Here is a 20,469-nt window from a genome sequence, read left to right as displayed (position 1 = left end):
AGTGCGTGGGCGATGATAAGCATTCCTTTGAACTCTTCACACACCACAGAAGATCAAAGACGCCTGTGTAACCGACGCGTCATTCCACTCTTATGACGTCATATATGTTGACCAATCAGATTACACATACGAGAGTAACTATGAATAAAATTTGACTAAGAAGAAAGGCTTTGAACTGCCTTTGATCTCAACAAGATCAGTAAGACTCTGATTACCGCAGTCAAACGCGTACAGCTGAGTGACTAACAAACGCTTGTGATCAGGACTAACAAGAAACTATTGTTAAGGACACGCGCTATCTTTTTGCGGACCTACCAAGGAGAGCTGCTTTACTGATCCAGAGTAAACCATCTGCCATTGTGTAGAGGGTGTCTGCGGTAATTATTCAAAGGTGTTGATCAAAGGCAGTGGTTATTTGAGCTTATCAGTATGTCAAACGGTGGAACCTCGACCAGTGGTGCAAGTAAGTCTTTGTGTTTCTTTGCTTCCATGATGTGTGTACACAGCAATCTACTCAGCTATGATATCTTCCTATGCATGCCACATTCTAAAGTATTGTGCTGTTGACAAAGTGTTGAGGAATTGTAAAGTTTAAGTTTGCTGTTCTTCATCACCCAATTGTGTGAAAAATACCAGGCCTTAATAGTGCAGTATAGCCGGTTGTACCTACGTACGTACCTGTACCTAAGTTCCTACCAATTTTTGTAGCTATAATTATACCAATATTGTACGTATATAAATACTATAGGGAAGGCTAAACAAAGGATGCGGCAACTTGAATTAGCTCGTTTTATGGTACTATATACTGGGATGTAGTTGTTTGCTGTTGTGTGTGTGTGTGTGTTTTAAATGTCTGGGAAAAACCTGCTTATCTTGACAGTTAGTATCTCTCTCCCATGTAAGGCCAACCTACACTTTAGCACCACACAGACAGGACATATTTTAGTATACACAGATTGTCAATACCTTGTCTGGCCTGTGCTAGTACATCACACCCTTTCTTGACTTTTTATGACTTTGGGAAGTTATGAATTCATACTTGATGTAATTGAGGTTGATGTAATTATGCTAATGTTACAAACTGCAGCAGTAACACCCTCACACACATGTATGGAGCACATAATGGGAAATAAGTACAGCCTGGTTAGCACTCCTCCATGACTTGAATTGTCCAGTGCATTCAGCACATCCTGCTCTACTAATCCTATACCTAGCTGCTCTTAAAGTTACATATCACCCACCCTCTAAACACACACTACACACACAGCTCCTGATGATTTTGACGATCACGGGGACACAGTGACAGTGTTTCAACATGAGGGCGATGGAGAGAACACAGAGCACCTTCAGTCCATGGACCTCCACGATGTCAAGACCGCCCTTGAGAAAGATGCCGAATTGGACGAGGTACGTACTAAAGCAGACCTCCTGCTGTTGATTTGCCCGTCAGGTTTAGGAGAATACACCTACACTGTACATGTAGTAGTCTGATACAACAATCTAGTTTGCTAAAGTGCTATGTCCTGTCACCAGCTAATGTATGTGTGGGATGTGGCACATCCTCTGATGTGGCTAGCTGTTGGTAGCAAAACCTTTGAAGTTGTGGTGGTTGCTTGACCACAGGGGGCACTAATCTTGCTTTCTGAAGGACTGCTATTATCACTAGCTAAAGTAGTAAAGATTGTTCTCCCAGCTACACTGCAAAAGAACACTGGTCTACTACTCTCAAGCAGTAGCAAAACAAGAAGTGTGGGCACTAGAGATAATGGTTACCTGTTTAGACAGTGAGATGTGTGCTTTTTAGTGCTGTGAATTGTGGCCTATGCTTGTTGCCATTGTTTGTTGTGGTATTGTGCCCTGGTCATTGTTAATGCTGAGGTCTAGACTAATTCAATTACCTGGCCCCACACACTAAATCCTTGGTGATTGCCCACCTGTGCAGCTGGACCTTTTTTAGCACTACCTCAGTGGCTAAAATGCCACTTTATAATAGGATCAGCTGCTTGTGTGTGGTTGTGCCTCTATGCTCATGCACCCTCATCATTCACCATCAACTAGATGCCAGCACTTACATGACAGCTGGTACATGTGTATAATTAATTTACATTGCAATCTACTGTACAATTTGTGGTGCAGTCTGCTGTACACTTAGTTGCTGCAATCCACACACACAAACACACAGCCTGGATCAGCAGGCAAGGCGGCTACCTCCCCAACGTCAGCAGGTGAGTCTCATTCAGGTTAGCTCATTCCCTGTATGGTTAATTGCTTGTGAGTGTTGGCGGTGATTCAAATCTCTCCTCTCCCCCATTGTTCTGCCTAATGTAACTGCCAACACTTACACTGGGCTGGAACAAAGTATAATAAATAAAGATGCAGTGGTTGCCTGGTACTATGGACTGGTACGGTTTGGGGACATACATGTAGGGCCTCTAGTGCATCCCGTGTTGTACCAGGTTTGTACTTACAGCCTGTGCATCCTAATGCATCAGAATTTAATAGTTCACTGTTTATTACGATAATAACATTTTTAATAAGCACTGTGCAAGTTGTATTGTATTACAGAACTATTTGGGTGGTCTGTAACAATGCTTACAGGTTTTCTGGTAACCATTGGAGCTTGTCTTGCTATGGGAATTGTCATTGGGGAAGGTTGATGGGTTCAACCGGAGTAGTGTAGAGACAATGACACTGTGTATATGTATCCATGTATACTGTTCCCGAATGCTATGTCTTATTGACTCTTCTCTCCCTTTTATGCACTAGCTGGCAGTGCTAGTCTTCAGCAAACCACCATTCGTCCCATCATACAACCAATGGTGAGTGTGTGTGTGAGAATTTGAACATTGACGTGATTAATTTACACGGAAAGCTTGATTCCATAGATCTAATTTACATTGTTTGTAGAGCCTGATTTAGTAGAGCATAATTATAGTAACAGCCTTTTGGGAGTGTCATGTACATGTATTGAATAATTATTCTACAGGTATGTTGTTTCTAGCTTTTGAAAAGTCCACTATCTCAGTGTGGCCTACCAACAAACACTTCATCACTACTATTGGTTGTAATTTCTCATAAAAGCAATTATGCACTACCTTCAAAGGTTTGGCTAGTTTGCCTTTGTTTGAAGTACCTGCATGTTGCTTTGAGTGGTAATTGATCACTAGACCCTGGAATGCTTTTAAGTATAAATTGCACATTCCTTCTAAATATAGGATTACAGTTCAGCCATCAACACCCCCTCACACACACTCCTAATGTACTTTCATTCATGCATACACTACTGTACAGCTCTATGCGAATGGTTTCATGGTTCCACCCTTTGCTGCTGGAACCTCAATCTTCTCTGCTGGAATAAGACCCATTAAGATGGAGGGATCCGAATGGTCAGTTGTTTAGCTTGCAAATAATATCGCATAGCTGGTAATTTTCGGGGTTGACCTCAAACCTCAAACTTTTAATGCCTCGAAAAATAATGGTGATACATGTACCAGGAGTGCATGATATTCCTGCACTCTTGGTAGTACCCATGATGTTTCCCTGCTGTGTACAAGACTGTTTCTCTGAGTACATGTCTATTGTTCAGGGCTGGCTTATCCAATTAAAGTTGTTTATGTTGTGACCCTCAATGTGCAGTTAACTAATTTCATCAACACTCTTAGACAGAACTACAACAACTCTAATGTTTGGAAACTTACATGCTAACCAATGTGGGTATAAGTATAAACTCAGTGCTGTGGATGAGATTTAAACATGTACATGTACGTACTGGCATGGCAAATACGTACACACAGGTTGCTAAGTGAAGCACTCTGCAACAAAATGAATATACAGTGTACATGAATTGTTATGGTAGCAGAGCTTACAAAGTAGAACTAGTGCACCTGTAAGTAGATTTGCCTGGCTTGTATGGCCTTGTTAATATTATTGGATTAAGCCTACATGTGTTGTTATAATAAGCAGATTCCCTCCAACCACAACCATGAACAGTTTGTACATGCCCTCACAAGCACACATGTGCATGCACACACATAATTTTATAGGAAAGTTTCCCAAGCACCCACAGTAACTGGTATACCGTATGGATACCCAACTGCTGGTTTCCTACCAGTTGACCAATCAGGTTTTAGACCTGCCGCTGGCTACCCCTTTATGATTCCCGGGCAGTATGCAGTGGCTACTCCTTATCAACAGGTGAGCAGTCTACATTGTATGTGATATAATTATAAGAATCGTGTATATACTGTAGCTACCGTTTTAATTTTATTTCTTGGAACAAGTACCTCAAAAGTTCATTCAAGAACTTGGCACACAGAAGCCACTGCATGAATGTTAAGTGCTGTATAATTGTAGTGAATGTTTTCAGTTGTTCGAAGCCAAAAATAGCCACGAACCTTCATGGCTCGAAAGCATTGCCGTGTTTGCACATTGGTAATGTATAATAAGGTTAGAGCAGCTGTGCTTGCATACCTTACAAGTGGCTCTGAAATGAGTCTCACTGTAGTTTCCTCTCCCTCCCTCTTTAGTTTACTACCTTCGGACAGCCAGTTGCCCCTAATGCAGCAGTACAACCCAACTCAGGCCTTGTACAACCACAGGTGCGCATGAGTACATGTATGTGTGTTTGACAGTCAAAGTCTGTAGTCAGTATGAAAATTGTATGGTGCCCTATATTAATAGAGGCAGTGTACGTGTAGAGTATGTGTGATCAGTGTGATTCTGACCACAGGTGAAAGAGAAGAAGCCGCACATCAAAAAACCACTAAATGCATTCATGATCTTCATGAAAACCAAGAGAGCGGAAGTTATAAAGGAGTGCACGTTGAAAGAGTCTGCAGCCATTAACCAGATACTCGGCAAAATGGTGAGTATTATTGTATTTCTATTCAGTGATTCGTATATATTATATACATTGTAGATTCCTTTGCCTCTTGTCATGGTGGTTACTATCTTTGATTCCATAACAGTGGCACGCGCTGGATCGCAGTGAACAAGCCACGTACTATGAAATGGCAAGAGAAGAGAGAGCGAGACATATGCAGGTAGTTACAACAGACTAAAACAATTAATGCATTAATTACTATAATAATTATACATGCAGGCATGTAATTACTTTATTTGGCGGATATGTATATAGGAATCGATACCCGCATACCTGTACTTGAGACTTGTTTGTGTACGTGTCCATACAACAACACTGTTTATGATTGCCCTATATGAATACATTCCTTGTACATGAAGATGAAGTATAGATACAAGCAATCACGTACACACTGAAACTTTTATCGGAAGCTTTTTGTTGCACGCTACACTGTACTTCCACACATTACACTCGCTTAAATGTCTGCATTAATGTCGTCCTCTAACAGATGTACCCTGGCTGGTCAGCACGCGACAACTACGCTGTTCACAAGAAGAGGAGAAAGAGAAAAGCCAAATCTGAGAAGGGGAATGACGAAGGTATGAACAGTATCACTATAACTATGACAGTCAGGGTTTCATGCAGAGGGGGAGGGCCATGCAAGCATGGGATTCCCCTGGAATGATGTCATAACAACAACAAAATATGGTTGACTTAACGGCTTGAAGCACACAAAACAAATTACAATCATTCCTCAAGATTTTTTACTGGGTGGGGGGGGGCTACTCAATATCTCCAGGGCCTTACGCCCATCGTTATCCCCCCCCCCCCCCGCGTAAGAGTCCTGTATGAAACCCTGAGTCAATCAAATACATATATTTGCTAAGCCCTTTGCACATTGGTCCTTATTATTTTGACCTAAGCAATACTCAATACGCGTTGGATAAAATTAATTTGTGAAGAAACGAGTTAGGTAGCTCACAGTCATTGTACTTGGGGTGTCCAAATCACTTGTACTTTGTTGTTCCAGTTGAGGGTTCGACTGACAGCTGTGCCCTGGGTGAGAATGAAGGAGAGAGGTGTCCTGATAAACATCCAGACAACTCAGAGTCCTGTATGAAACCCTGAGTCAATCAAATACATATATTTGCTAAGCCCTTTGCACATTGGTCCTTATTATTTTGACCTAAGCAATACTCAATACTCAATACGCGTTGGATAAAATTAATTTGTGAAGAAACGAGTTAGGTAGCTCACAGTCATTGTACTTGGGGTGTCCAAATCACTTGTACTTTGTTGTTCCAGTTGAGGGTTCGACTGACAGCTGTGCCCTGGGTGAGAGTGAAGGAGAGAGGTGTCCTGATAAACATCCAGACAACTCCTCCAACTGGTGTGCACCTTGCAGGTGAGTAAGACTATAACCCATGCATGCAGGCCCTCGCATAATTACTGTGATGTATACAATCTTGCATCACTGCTTATTCACCTACGTACCACCACACATGCATGATGGTTTACACCTTGTACCACAACTCAGACCAAATAAACAGAGATAAGTATACATCCATGAACTTATAATTATAACCACTATGATAATCCTCATTATGCATGTACAGTGGCATTACACTACTATATCACTTTTGTGCAGACGTAAAAGAAAGTGTGTCAAACGAAATAACGACGACGAGCTAGATATCTCGGATTTCACTAAAAATGGAAAAGTTGCAATCACATTACAAACAATCCCAACATAAAACTACTGATTGTATACATGTATTTTGTTTCCATGGCAATCTCAATTCGAATGGTTGTTTTCTGTGTCATGAAAGCTCTCAGTCACTTGACAGGATATTTTCATACCTCACACACATGCATGCATGCTTTCCAAATCTTCAATTTATTTTCAGCCACATCAAAAAGGATTAATACAACGTATGCTATAACTAGAATAAATTGATGAACTGAATAATTTGTATATATACAATGTATATGGAATGCATGCCAGACAGATCTAGAGCCTTAAATGGAACTGCAAGACAATACGTACTCTATAGATCTACATGTATATATATATCAATGATGAAGTTAATTGGTGCTAACTGTAGCGTAATATAATTATACACCCTCGATTAGCCCACCAAATACATGCAGTCTCGAGGAGTGTCTCAAACCTTAAATGTGCCAAAAACAAGACGAACCCCAGTTAAGGGGAATTTTGTGTCCCCTTAACCCATGTTTGGGATTCGAGGCATGCCCAAACACGGGAAAAAATTACATGCCTCAATTAACTATTAGCAACTTCGTGTGCTGTTGAAGGCATTCTGGACGCAGTGCGGGGCACCGTTTATGCGTCAATGGCAGGTAGAGGGTACAAGATGTGTCTAATTTTTATGTATGTACACGTAGACGTTACTTATAAGATAATGCTATTGTCTTTCCATCAGTTTTCCCGTTGCTTCTCGAGTAGTGGTTCACGCACAAACGAGATAAGTTTCTCAATCTTTGCCACCTCTGTGTCTTTGGTTCGATTCTTCTCCTGTGAGGACATGCAAACTACATGACTTTGTATAACAATATAATTATTCAGAAGAAACGAGGGGCTGGCAACAAGTGAAATCTTGTAATCAATAAGAAATATACTGGAAATACGCCTGTACGATATTAATACTAGGAGGTTTTCCCCATTACAAAAGCCCACAAGGAACCACGCCTTCTTAGGGAAAAGGGTGTGATCTCCAGTATTGCGGTGCGTACATGAATGAGGAGACTACACACTTTCCCTGAACCACAGTGATAGCCTCGAATCCAGCAGTTTCTACAGACAGACAGACACACAAACACACTACCGTATATATATATACCTCGCTGCGCATGTGCACACCGAGGAATAATATTAAGCCCATGTGATTTTCATACAGTAGTAGGTTATACATAATAACTCACCGTGAGGTCTTCCGGAGGTTAGGAGAGAGTTTGAGACAGATGACGGTGCCCCTATCATCACCAATGATGACTATCGGATAGACAGGGTTGAAGCACACATGAGTCAGTTTAGTGCGCCTTTTCTGAATCACTGTGGGATTGAGTACGTGCACATGTGGAAAACAGATAATAATGTACACATAATACAGGTAAATGTTCATGAATGACAAAATCAGTAGGTTTTTTACATAGGATTGGCAGTGGGTTTGCCCGTGTTTAGCAATATTTCAATTATTTTGACTCATGTTCAAACTGTTCTATCTCTGCAGGGAAAGGCCACATCAAGGAACTGGCTAGACAGATAGTTTATTTAGCCTTTTCTCTCTTTGTATCTCTCATTTCATAATCCATGAACATTTTAATGAATGAATATTGTCATTTTAAAAATTGCACTATTTCGACGTTTCACCGCTCTTTGTCTGACTGACTAGCTAAGTAAGTAAGTAAGTAAGTTTCTTGCCCAGCATTTGCTCCAAGTACAGCCATCTCCAGGACATTCTGCACAGGGTTTCCAAACGACTACAACCTGGATTACAAAGCGCTTCTTCAGATTTGCGATTGCTTCCACGGGGCAGATGACCTCTCAGTCTCTAATTCTCTTATACCTAGACAATTCCGCCATCTTTAATGACTCAGCAATTGCGTTGTGGCCAATTAATAATAGATAGGCGTGGCTAATAAACCGTGCCTAAAATCAGTGCAGTGCTTTTCCAGAGCCTGAGGTGTTGCTTTTCTTCACACTGTTCAGCTCTAGCTCCCTTTCTCTGACAGGCATGCTATATGCACTGGCTAGATATCATGCTCTTAAAATGGCTATCATTTAATACTGATTCGCAAATTCAACATATCAAGCAATATTACTCATTACTATTATTAGTCCAGAGATATTCGAGAAAATATCTGATTAGTCCTGTCTTCTCTTCTTGAACTTCTGTACTGCCTCTTGACGTTCCACTTTTATGCATGTCATGATACGTAAACTGTACTGAAAAAGAAAGGGAATCTAACTAGAAAAACATTTGCAATGTGAAAAATTGCTAGGATTGGCCAGGGGAACCACAAAAAACGTGGGAACAAGAAATCAGACGAGAGCATAACTCCAATCCGTTACAACGTCATGAACATGTACAATACATAGTATATTAAATAATAGACTGTGTTCCAGATCCATCTATCAGCTTCCATCCACCACATCATTCCATGCAGGTCACCAGTACGGTCCGTGCATGTTACTACGCTGTATACCTGTGCTCATGATCAACACTGCATGTATTAGGAACATCAATTCATCACAAATCATCATGATTATGTACCCCACATTCCAAAATGGATGTATAATAAATATTATAGGGATTGGTCATCACCCCACCAGTAAAAATTGCGTGATATATTGGAACATGGAAAACATGGGAAAACTACCAGTACATGTGATTGACGTTGTAACGGATTGGAGTTATGCTCTCGTCTGATTTCTTGTTCCCACACTTTTTTGTGGTTCCCCTGGCCAATCCTAGCAATTTTTCACATTGCAAATGTTTTTCTAGTTGGATTATACATTGTACTGCTGCATGTGTATACATACAGAATTGAAGTACATGATACATTTACCTACTACTCTAGAGTGGAGATTTGAAGGGTGAGTACAAACAATGAAACACAAAATCAAAGTACAAGCTGGACACTAGAATCTAATTTAAATCTATAACTACTTCTGGGACGCCGTGTTCTCATCTTTCACAGCTAAATGTATGTCACTCTAGCTCTCACCTGATTGGACGCAGAGTGGCTCGTACTTGTTGATACTGAGGTCAAACACATACGCCTTGCCACCTGCAGTTACAGCAGCAAATACAGTAGAGCAATATGGCGACCATGCCACGTCTCCAACAACATTGTTGAGGTCAAAGGAGAACATTGGATTCCTGTAGAGATATTAGAGACAAAATTGATAAACGTACAGTCTGTATAAAATATGTTGTCAAGGTAACAAGGATGTAATAAAGGTCATACAGTCCCTTCCGTGTTATATTAGCCTCGAGGCATTACTTGGTAAGGGATCGTTGTGATATAAAACACATAATTTATAGCATGAGAATCCTCCCACCACTTATCAGGGGCGTAACTAGCAATGAGGCAGAGGAGGCCCTGGCCTTGCCTCCTGTACTATTGAACTTCAAGTGCCATGTGACTCAGCTTTTAATTAATAGCTCTGGCTAGCTAACTTCTGGATAACTAGCCAACTAGGTATATAGAATGAGCAGAAAATGAGTTCTGTCACTGTCTTGTTGATGAAAAAAGGAGAAGAAGAGCAGGTAAATAGCAGTTATACTGCCATTTACCTGCCTTCTTAGCGATAATTAGTGGGTGTGGTTTTCGGTTAAACATTTTGTGGGGGCGTTGCCTCCTTCCTGTAAAATTTCTAGTTACTCCCCTGCTTATTATTATACAGCATGCTTAGTTACTTTCTAGTGTGGTCCCATATTTTGACTGTCCAGTCAGCTCCACAAGAGGCAAAAACATTTTGATGGAAAGGGTTCCAGCTGATGCAGTGATGGAGTGTACTGCCATGTGGTGGGCCTGTGAGATGTGTGGAGGAGGGTTGTGATGGTATACATCTACACACATGATATGTACACAGTATAATTTCATTGTATGTTTGTCCTAACCAAGTACCAACATGTAGTCAGGCTGTACACGTGTAGCTACGTACAGTACGTACATGTACATGTGTATGATACGCACACGTTTTATTTGTTGTACGCATTATGATCATACATGTACCGTATTTACTTGATTAAACGCCCGGGCGTTTATTTCAGATCGAAGTCTTTAGAGGGGGCGTTTAAACGAGGAGGGCGTTTAATCCAGGAGGGCGTTTATTGTTATGTCTACTCGAAAACTCTTGCACAGCAGCAGTTATTGTGCTCTTTTTGGGCTGCTGTCTCAGCTTAAATCTATTTCTCAGCTTAAATTTAAGTCATAGGAGTGCCCTCTGTGTCGGTAACTCTCTCTCTCCATCGATGCATCATATTATTCTATGCTGCCATGCTTGCAACTGGGTTTCACGTGCTATTTCAGCTCCACCCACAGTGCCACGCCTCATATATGGGTGATTATTTAAGATGGGCGTTTACAGAGCTTTTATCCTGGGCGTTTAAACGAGATGGGCGTTTATTCAAGGGGGGCGTTTAATCAAGTAAATACGGTATGTATTTGTAGGTACCGGTAATTTTGTATTACAAAAATGTGTACCTTGTACACGTCGAGGTAGTGGGTAGTGTAGGCTTTAGAGCACTTGTAAATCTGGCCCTCTTCAGAACCAACTAAGAACAAGTGGTCAACAAATGGACTGAATCCAATCGCTGTACCAGAGCCTGTGTATAGGGTGGACACAATAATTATTATACAGTACGTGCATGTATAAATAATACTTGGGATTAACTAGGAAACTGCCGTATACCAGGTTTCGAATGTGAGACTCTTTTGAATGCGAATTGCGAGTTTTTGCATAGGAGGCAAACGAAAGACCCGCAAAGGAGAGAGAATGCGCATACAGTTACTAAAATTGCAACAGTTGAAAACGCAATCAGGCTTGTACAAATGTTATTCACAATGACAACTACGTTGTCAAAACCGGATATATGGTAGTATGTACATGTACATGAACTTCACTTGCTGTACATGTATAATATAGAATGCACAAATTGCAGAGAGTGCTTTACTGAGTGTGAAATCTTTCTGCCCCTCGACACTGTTCTTGAGTGTAAGAGCATCTTGGAATTGAAGCTCATTTTTGACCAGTTTCCATGTGACCACTCGACCGTCAGCAGATACAGAGTATAAGTTGAGGTTGCCATCCATATCATTTTTCTGCCAGCTCACCTACGCCATAAATAGAGTGTCCAATTTATCAAGTTACATGCATTGAAAAACAGTACTATACTGGGGGAATTCAAGGCCTAAAATGTAGCGTTTTGTGTGCAACCCCTCAAACAAACGCCACCTCTGTATAGTAACCCATAGCTTTGTTCCATAACAGTGTTTGTAACACAGCTAGAAAAAAAACCGAGTGCCAACACTTTTTTGGGGGTGATAATTACATGCATACGAACACACCGTAGTGACTTGCATACCTGCCAGACAGGGTCTGAATGTTTCCCGGTGTTAGCAGTGGCCTTGTAGATGGCCTCTTTAGAGTTCTCTTGAAGGTCATAGACGAGCACCGTGCCATCATAGAGCCCTGCGGCCACTAGGTAGGGGTGCTCAGGGTGTATGTCCAAACACATCACTCCACTGGGGGTCTCAAAGATATACCTGGAGGGGGGGGGGTAACATTGCATGTTATAAAAGTACAGACTATTGTTACAGGTAAAAAGATCCTATGTGTGCTCATTAAAATCGTACACTTGTACACAAAGCAATCATTGGTAACTGGCATTGAAACAGGAAATACCACGAGAAGACACATGCACTTTGCATGCTGGTGACAACGTACTCAGGATAGGTTGGGTTCTTCAGAGAATGGAAGCAAATCAACCCTCCACTGCCTTGATCAGTGAACTCATCTGAAACAAAAGGAGGCATGCTAAGCAAGGCACAGCTAGTACAGTGATAGTGGTCACCCCAACAGTGGTGCTGTAATAAAGAGATGGCATGCTAACACACGTCAAAACACACGCTATGAAGACTTTTGGACTCATTAACCTAGCTACATGTAGGTGACCTGATTACAGGATTACAACAATGGACAGTGTTCACTGTATTCACAAGAACCACGACCCACAGCAAACAGGTCACTGTACAGAGGGTTCCATGACAGTGCTGTAATAGCTGCTTTTCGAGCCTTGTCAAATTTGAACCGCCAGAGGGGAAGCATTGAGCCCACATTATCTCTAAACTGGTCTCCAGGGTCATCATAATACTTGAAATCTCTGTGTGTGTGTGTGTGTGTTTGAGAGATTGAAATAAAAAATAATAAAAGTTGGGTGTATATCTGTCCATTGAGACCTTGCTGACTCATTAGTTTAACTTTATACTGTGTCTTTTTGATGCTGAGAAGAAATAATTATTTGTATTATAGCTAAACACCTTAGAGCAGTAGTTAGAGTAAAACACATTGGAATAGCAACCGGGGGTAGCTAGATGTCCGACCTTGAGAATCGGAAACGGTGGGTTAAAGACCTTTGGAGGCGCGCCAACTCTCCCCACACGTCTAGCACATTCCCAGTTGCATATTTTAATAACAGCCACATTATAGTACATCATTGTAACTAGTTACAATGTTGTACTACTGTGACTTAAAAAGTAAAAGAACAAAAATGAAAACTATCTATATAATTATAGCTAGATAGTAAAGGAAAGGGATTGGAAACGCATTACGTCATATGTCACAATCCTACTTACGGAATGTAGCCTCGATTACAGGCCCTCTATTGCGGCGTAAATCGAAGCCACATGGTATAATTATGAGAGTATCTCAAGCTGGAGCCCTAAGCATGTCTAAGCTCATACTGTGGACAGTGTAATTAAAGGAATTTAAGGGCTTCATGATGGCATCCATATCAGTAAAAAAGCTAGATCTATCATAATTATTTTAGTTAGATAATAACATTATAAACACGACAACAATGTATTTATATCTTACTAAACTCCCTTTGTGAGTCTTGACACTAATTATAAGTGTAATACTGTACTCTAAGGGATCTCAATAATAATTTATTATAAATATTATATAATGTTTAACACAAGGTACACACAAGCAAAAATAAACATGTATATGATATGTACTTAATAATGAGGTGACAGGTGAGGTTACTAAGTGTCTTATAATGGTTGAATTTATATCTTCCTAGATGCTTTTGTTTTGTCGAGAGAAAGTAGGATCTGGTTGAGGTCGAGAATGGCTTGAATTTTTTCTTACAAGCTTTTTGCTTCACATCCTAAAAAGACAATTATATAAATCACATTAAAAAACATGTACGTAAAAGTTGTTGTAAATCAATAGTGGGTGTCTTGATCACTCCAAAATCATTTGCACCTCATTTACTAGCATGAGTATTACAACATACAAATAAAAAAATACCAGATCAACCAGATCCTACCCTCAGGAAATACCTCTCAACAATCCAGTATAGAGAATATTGTGTGTGTATCGATGGAGAGGCTTTGCTTACTTAAGGTCTATCGCCAGTTATTATAGTCAGGACCAAGCAGTGAAGCGGTGACCAGCACCTATCACCTCGGTCAATGCTGTGTGGAGTAGAAGCGTGATTGATAGTAAGGGCATGTGCATATGCTATTATTTAAGCCATTATATAGAATAGACAATGGGTCATAATTGTAAATGTATACCTACATCATTACACTTGATACATCTATGTACAACAGTTGATGGCCTCTAGGTCCAGGCTGGAACATCTCCATATAGTCAGCCAAGGCATCATGTCCCCACAATCTGCATGGCCACATCACCAGCAGCAGCAGTCTTTCTTGATATCGGTTGAAGAACATGCTCACAGTATATAGATTTGTGTGTGCTACGTACTTATATCTAGTACATGCAGGCTCTTGGCAAATAATAAATCTTGTAATGACCACGAGATAAAAGCTCCATGCAGTGACTTAATACTTGGGACCGGACCGGACAGCTTGGATCTTAAATATTTACGCAGTGTGGAGCAGGCTCAACAAATATGTCCACATGTCACATGCCAACAGACATGTGTTCTCCGCGGCAATACCCATGGAGGTGAGGGATGAGGGTCTATCACTGAATTGTTGGAATATATAAGCTCCAATCATTCATACAACATTGGGCAGTTGAGGAAACACATCGAATCAATATGGGAAAGTCGCTGTCATTCTCCTTCAAAAGTGCTATCACCATGCAATTATTTTGTTCAAGAAAGGTGGGTCTGAGTTGCTCACTGTCGTAGTGTTGTCATACTATAAAGAAAAGAAGTTCAATACGTTAAACGTTCCCCATTTTTGCAAGATAAACATCTTGAAGTTCAGAATGTACCAATCTTGTAGAACAATGAAGAAAATCGAGGATATGCTCATCTTAAACGACAACGAAAACACAAGCAGACGAGTACAGAAAGCTATACTGGTGTAAGCAAGCAGTGATCGATATTTATAATCATCGAGCAATGTAACTCAACCCATCCACACCCCATGAGGTGCTGAATTGAGTTGTTGGATACAGGTGACCAGGGATCTGATCCTCTGGTTTGATTGAGGTGAGAGGAAATGAATGAATGAAATGGCTGCCCCCTGTTAATTTTTGGTACTGTAATTCAGTGCATGTGTAACTGGACTAGAAACTAACTTTTATAGTATCACCTTAGCAGTAGTGATGTCAGACTGTGTGTATGGGTGTAACACGTGATGTTTTACCTTAGCAGTAGTGATGTCAGGCTGTGTGTGTGGGTGTAACACGTGATGTGTTACACGTTGGAATATAAGAATTCTAAGGTACAATGGAGGTCCAGGCCGAGACTTTACATCCAGGTCAGTAGGAGACGTGGGTTGGCAGGGAGCTTTGGACTGGGGTCTGTGGCGAGCCTGAGCGATGGCTGAAGGTGGAGCGACGACGGGAGCACGTGGAACCTAGGGCCTGCCAATACCTTTCGCGTCCAGGAGTGTGAGGACGGAGTGGCTGAGACGTGTAGCCACAGCTTTGGAAGTGCCAGTGACGGCCTGTGGTTCAGACCTGGGGTTAATGCTGGGAGGTAGACTCACGGACATGGGCCGGAGTCCGGCTGATGTTTGGGCCTTTGTGGACTCTGGCGAAGAGGAGCTAGAGGGAGCACACCACTCGTTGAGGGATGCTCAGAGGACGATAGAACAGCGGACATGAGACGCGGTGGACACTGAAGCCGACGTTGTGGACAAAGCGTTGGACCGTAGCCCAGTAGAGGACGGTACTCTAGGAGGGCGGCATCAACTGAGCGAATGGCCACGTTGACCAGACTGAGCAGACTAGCCTGGAAGAGAGGTTGAGAGCTCAAGCAGAGGAGCTGGAGGGAGCACACCACTCGTTGAGTGATGCTCAGAGGACGATGGAAGCCGACGTTGTGGACAAAGCGTTGGACCGTAGCCCAGTAGAGGACGGTCAAGATGACCTTGAGTGAAAAGAGGGACCGTTTGCGCGTGGGTGGATTCAACATTATGTATTAGTAGTTGCATTCATGATTTCTTTTGTTGAGCTTTGCTACACCCTTAACAAGTGGTATGAATTTTTACAACATAGAGAGTATGGTTATTGAAAGTTATATGCCAAAAAGATAAAACACTAGTCACATTGTAAAAGCCAGCACGGAAAGGAAACGAAGATGCTTTGCATTTTTCCAAAGTAGGCTGGAGAAAAAACATTATGTTTATTCTTGTGTCCCTACTGCTGCATTATAACTATTGCAGCGTGCAAGTATGAATGTAGAAACAAGGAAGACATTGACGTAGATCTGAGGGAGGTGTCACACCTCTCAGCCCTGAACATTGAGACGTCACAGACCGAAATCCCTTCAGCTAATGAAGACGTCACCATTGAGACGTCACAGACCGAGATCCCTTCAGCTAAATGAAGACGTCACCATTGAGGCGGCATAGACCGAGATCCTGAACCCTAATAAAGACGTCACCATTGGGACGTCATCCTCTCAACGGGTAAAAAAAAACGTTTAACTGATTCGTGCCTCTACGATGAACTTTGAAAGTTATGCCCACCTAAAAGGTTGAAGTCTCACAAGAAGTGAGAAACTGATGCTGCTGTTAAGATTACTATGTGATTTGAATGCTTAAGTTTATTAAACTAAACGGGGGGAAATTCATGATAGCCGGCTACCTAGTAAACTGTAATGGACACCCATTTAAACGTATAAGGGGAGCAGTCTGCAGGGAGGGGGACAAAGACAATGACATTCAAACAAGAGAACAGGAGAAACACGCATGAGAACACGGAGAACAGGGGAAAGCAGAGAATCATGAGAACGGAAATTGTAAAAATAAAACGGAAGAATACGTATGACCATGTGGTTAGTGGTGCTGCCATCCACAAATATCCATATCTCAACCGGCTTCAGCATTAGCCAATACCTCGACACTATGGCGATCAGCTGAGGCTACGAGTGAGGGATTGGTAGCAAGTTTATACCTCGGCGATGGGGTTGTGCCCGTGCCAGAAAAGATAATGAAAAAATATAGTCTCTGGCAGCTACTACCCGGGGTGCAAGATAATGTTCGAGCAAGCTCAAGAAGGGAGCTTCTTCGAATTCTCCTGGATTTAGTGTTACAGCACTCTGGTGAGCGTGCTCGCTCACCTCAATTGATGGCTTACCAATCAATTATCGTCAGATGCTACACTGATTATGAAGGCGATAGTTGGTTGGTATATGACCAAGCATTTCGACGGAAAACGGCATATGAAAAGTGCTTAGACTGGCCAAAGTTAATGCCTCGCAGGCAATGCAAAGAAGAATGTGGTGTGAGGAAATTGTTTAACACACGACCACCAGACAAAGCCCTCCAGAGGCCAGGGTATTGCACACCCGATTCAGCAGGCCTGTAAATTCAGGGGACTATAATCAAAGTGTAAGTATAGAGAATGCAATTTATACCAATTTTGCAGTAGGTAGTAGGAGAACTACTAATCCCCGGTGACACGCGCAATGCGCCCACCTACCCTAATTGCCTGCTATTTACCAAATCGCCAGGCAGAAACTGCTGGTGCGTCAATACAATCAATATAGAGAGTCCGTAAATTGTGCCTTTTTGTTTCCCCACCCACCTACACCAAAAGTGGTGCCCTCAGATGTGAACAAAATCACAACGTAATCGTTGCTCACGTACACTGTGTCACTGCAAAGATACCTGACTACCTGAGAATGCTCTCAAAATATTGACATTCAGCATCGAAGACTTGTACTCGATTACGATCAGTCACATAGAGGTTGTTGGCGCTATCAAATGCTGCACTATTATTGTACAAACTTTAGTTCAGTATAGAGAGAACTTGTATCATAGGCGAGTTAAGCATATAATATACTCTAACAAATACCAAACAGGCATCCAGCCTGGACTATCAACTGCTAGAATACCATCACGAATGAACAATCTATCACAAAGCTTGAAGAAATGCGAAGAGATTTTTTTATCAAAATGATGTTGCAAAGACACTTATAACCTCGATATTCCAGCTTGTTTTGGTTGACCAAGATATGACGGCAAATTCTGGTAGGTTTATGTCTCTTCCACCCATAGAACTGTGAGGTTCATGATACATTGATTCTAATTTCAGAATAGTTAAGCTGCCCAATTTTCATGGCCTACTCTTTTTTTTACAGTTCACAAGTATCCACCACCACAAACGTTAAATCACAAGTGTTGGGGCTGAGCTGGACTACTAGAGGGATATGGCAGAAAAAATCCTACACTTTCAAAATTGAAGTAAGGTCATGAATTATTTATTTTGTGTGTTGTACGAATGAACGAACATACAGGGTATAACTGATGGAGCCTTACTTGATAGTGAAAACAATCAGCTGGTTATCGCAGAGGTAGTTTTTTCTCCCTACCTATGTGTACATGCATATTAATTAGGCCAAACATGTGAAATCACATTCCGAAGCCGGGAAGGGGCAGCTATTGCTATCTATGTTGATGAGCTTTTTGAAAAAGGACATGGCCAGTTCTGTGTGGGGGTTCCTGGTTTCAGATAAAAGTGTAAGTTCCAAACCATCAAAAAGTTGCCACTTGTTAGCTTTTATTCGCATAACCTTTATCCCTCCAGTTGACAATAGTCCGTATGCACCTAGCGAAGGATTTGGAAAGATGGGCAGCATACGGAACTTGCAGCCTCTTCTATCAGCATGTTTCTGTGAGTTTATCAACAAACACTTTAGTCTAGCAATTTTTTAGGGCCTGTTACTACAAGTGCTACAATTTTCAAAACTGTTACCAGCTTAACTTTTCACATGAATGCAGATGCCCTCCAACAAAATTTGGATGCCACAAATTTGGGCAACAATTTGAATTCAAACAGTTTGGACAACAAGCGACAAAGGCAAGATTTGTTGGAAATATCCGGTGAGTACAAGTTACCAACCAACTTAACTGTCCCCCACAGCACACTCATTGTTGTCGGTCCCAATTGCTCACAACACTGAATAAATTTGACATCTGTCTGTTACCAACCAACTTAACTGTCCCCACAGCACACTCATTGTTGTCGGTCCCCATTGCTCACAACACTGAATATGGAGATGATGTTCAGTCATCGTCGTCGGTTGAAACCTGTGAGTTTAGGGTTATTGACATCTGTCTGTTACCAACCAACTTAACTGTCCCCCCACAGCACACTTGTCGATCCCTGTTTCCACTGAATATGGAGATGATGTTCAGTCATCGTCGTCGTGTGAGTTTAGGGTTTATACAAAATTTGACATCGCTCAGAACACTGAAGATGTTCTGAAGGAGTCCAATGATGACTGAGAGTCTTGACTATATATATACATTTCTTTTTGAAGCTATTTCGTGTTGTCTTTTTAGTATTTCAAAATCTATTGAAACTATTTCCTGTTTGTGTTGTCCTTTTAGTATTTCAAAATCTATTGAAACTACTTCCTTACTACAAACATGCAGGTAAAGGTAGCATCTAAATTGGTGTGGAAAGTCTCTCACATGTGGCCGCGGTTAGTATAGAATTAACACCGCGGATTGCCAGGGTCCACCGCGGTCCACCGCGGTCCGTAGAATTAACGCCGCAGCTATTAGAAAAAAGCGAGGCTCCCGGTCCTACCGTGGTCACGCCATCAAGACCATCCCACCAATGGATTTGGTGTGTTTGGTGTCGGCCGATCTGTTCTGTACTTCCGAATTTCTTGTACTGCGTTACCCTTGACAGTGCATGATAATTATGTACATGTAGTTCAAGATTTCCTTGTTTCATAGGGTGACATCGTGTTTACCATTTTGCTGCGTAACTACTTCACATCACTATTTTCACAACTTTAGCTTTGAGGTCCAATGTACCTTTGTTATTTTTGGTCATTGCTTGGAAGGATACAACTGTTGTTTCTAGTTACAGCAGTTTTCAGATCATCTCCTGTCGTGAGGCTGTTCTGTTCGTTGAATCATCTTGCTCAGCTTGGAGAGGTTCTTTTTCTTTACAAATTTTTTTCCTCCAGTTCAGCATATATTTTAATACCACGGAGCATCCTAGTGTTTTTTTTTTTTGCAATGAATGAAAGATATTTGCTTACCTCCAGGAATATCTTTGAACCTGTAAAAGAAGGCTTAGCCATCTTTTAGGGAAAAGCCACAGTGACTACCTTGGGAGTATACATCGGAATAGGTATCGGCGTTGTCGGCGTCGGTGTGGCAGTCGGTCTTACTCTTGCTGTCCACCATCATAGTAGGTGAATGTAATTTGTATTCCATTATGTGTACGTCTAGACTGTGAGTGGAAATAATAAATTATTGATAGTACTCATCAGCGGTATAGAGCTTCACACATTCGTCCCATAAATTATTTAAATTACTAAATTATGAGCCATGGCGCAACTTATGGCTTGCTGCATATTATTTTATTATGAAACCTAAAGTTGGTTGAAAAAAGAAATAAAAGA

General features: G+C 41.4%; 2 protein-coding genes and 1 long non-coding RNA gene across 6 annotated transcripts; 2 read left to right on the top strand and 1 right to left on the bottom strand.

Moving 5' to 3' along the window:
- The first annotated feature begins 147 nt into the window (after positions 1-147).
- On the top strand, positions 148-6,792 carry LOC135339692 (transcription factor 7-like 2). 2 transcript variants are annotated; one of them, XM_064535932.1, is made up of 13 exons: positions 148-463; positions 1,268-1,407; positions 2,183-2,225; positions 2,767-2,819; positions 3,292-3,386; positions 4,044-4,194; positions 4,527-4,598; positions 4,730-4,864; positions 4,968-5,042; positions 5,370-5,460; positions 5,892-5,975; positions 6,167-6,266; positions 6,510-6,792. In XM_064535932.1, exons 1-13 carry the CDS (start codon positions 430-432, stop codon positions 6,613-6,615), a joined length of 1,179 nt encoding a protein of 392 aa, XP_064392002.1. In that variant the 5' UTR covers positions 148-429; the 3' UTR covers positions 6,616-6,792. The 2 variants fall into 2 exon arrangements, with proteins under 2 accessions (XP_064392002.1, XP_064392011.1); XM_064535941.1 differs by lacking the exon at positions 5,892-5,975.
- Positions 6,102-13,069, bottom strand: LOC135339683 (dynein axonemal intermediate chain 1-like). The gene is given in 11 exon segments (XM_064535920.1): positions 6,102-7,397; positions 7,805-7,934; positions 9,611-9,765; positions 10,306-10,394; positions 10,397-10,420; positions 11,096-11,217; positions 11,566-11,725; positions 11,977-12,157; positions 12,339-12,408; positions 12,611-12,774; positions 12,932-13,069. Coding segments are annotated over 11 exon segments (1,251 nt in total). The 5' UTR covers positions 12,961-13,069; the 3' UTR covers positions 6,102-7,270.
- LOC135340316 (uncharacterized) lies at positions 13,032-19,423 on the top strand. Of its 3 annotated transcripts, none has more exons than XR_010396309.1 (8): positions 13,032-15,084; positions 17,908-18,076; positions 18,187-18,289; positions 18,343-18,399; positions 18,443-18,565; positions 18,633-18,719; positions 18,827-19,137; positions 19,197-19,423. It is a non-coding gene; the product is annotated as an uncharacterized LOC135340316 (long non-coding RNA). The 3 variants fall into 3 exon arrangements; XR_010396306.1 differs by having other exon boundaries at positions 13,032-17,434; XR_010396304.1 differs by having other exon boundaries at positions 13,032-18,076.
- The last annotated feature ends 1,046 nt before the right edge of the window (positions 19,424-20,469 follow it).

This window comes from Halichondria panicea, chromosome 1 (genome assembly GCF_963675165.1).
Source record: "Halichondria panicea chromosome 1, odHalPani1.1, whole genome shotgun sequence".
NCBI lineage: Eukaryota > Metazoa > Porifera > Demospongiae > Suberitida > Halichondriidae > Halichondria > Halichondria panicea.
The sequence above is the reverse complement of the archived record's forward strand: the minus strand, read 5'-3'. Positions and strand labels throughout refer to the sequence as shown.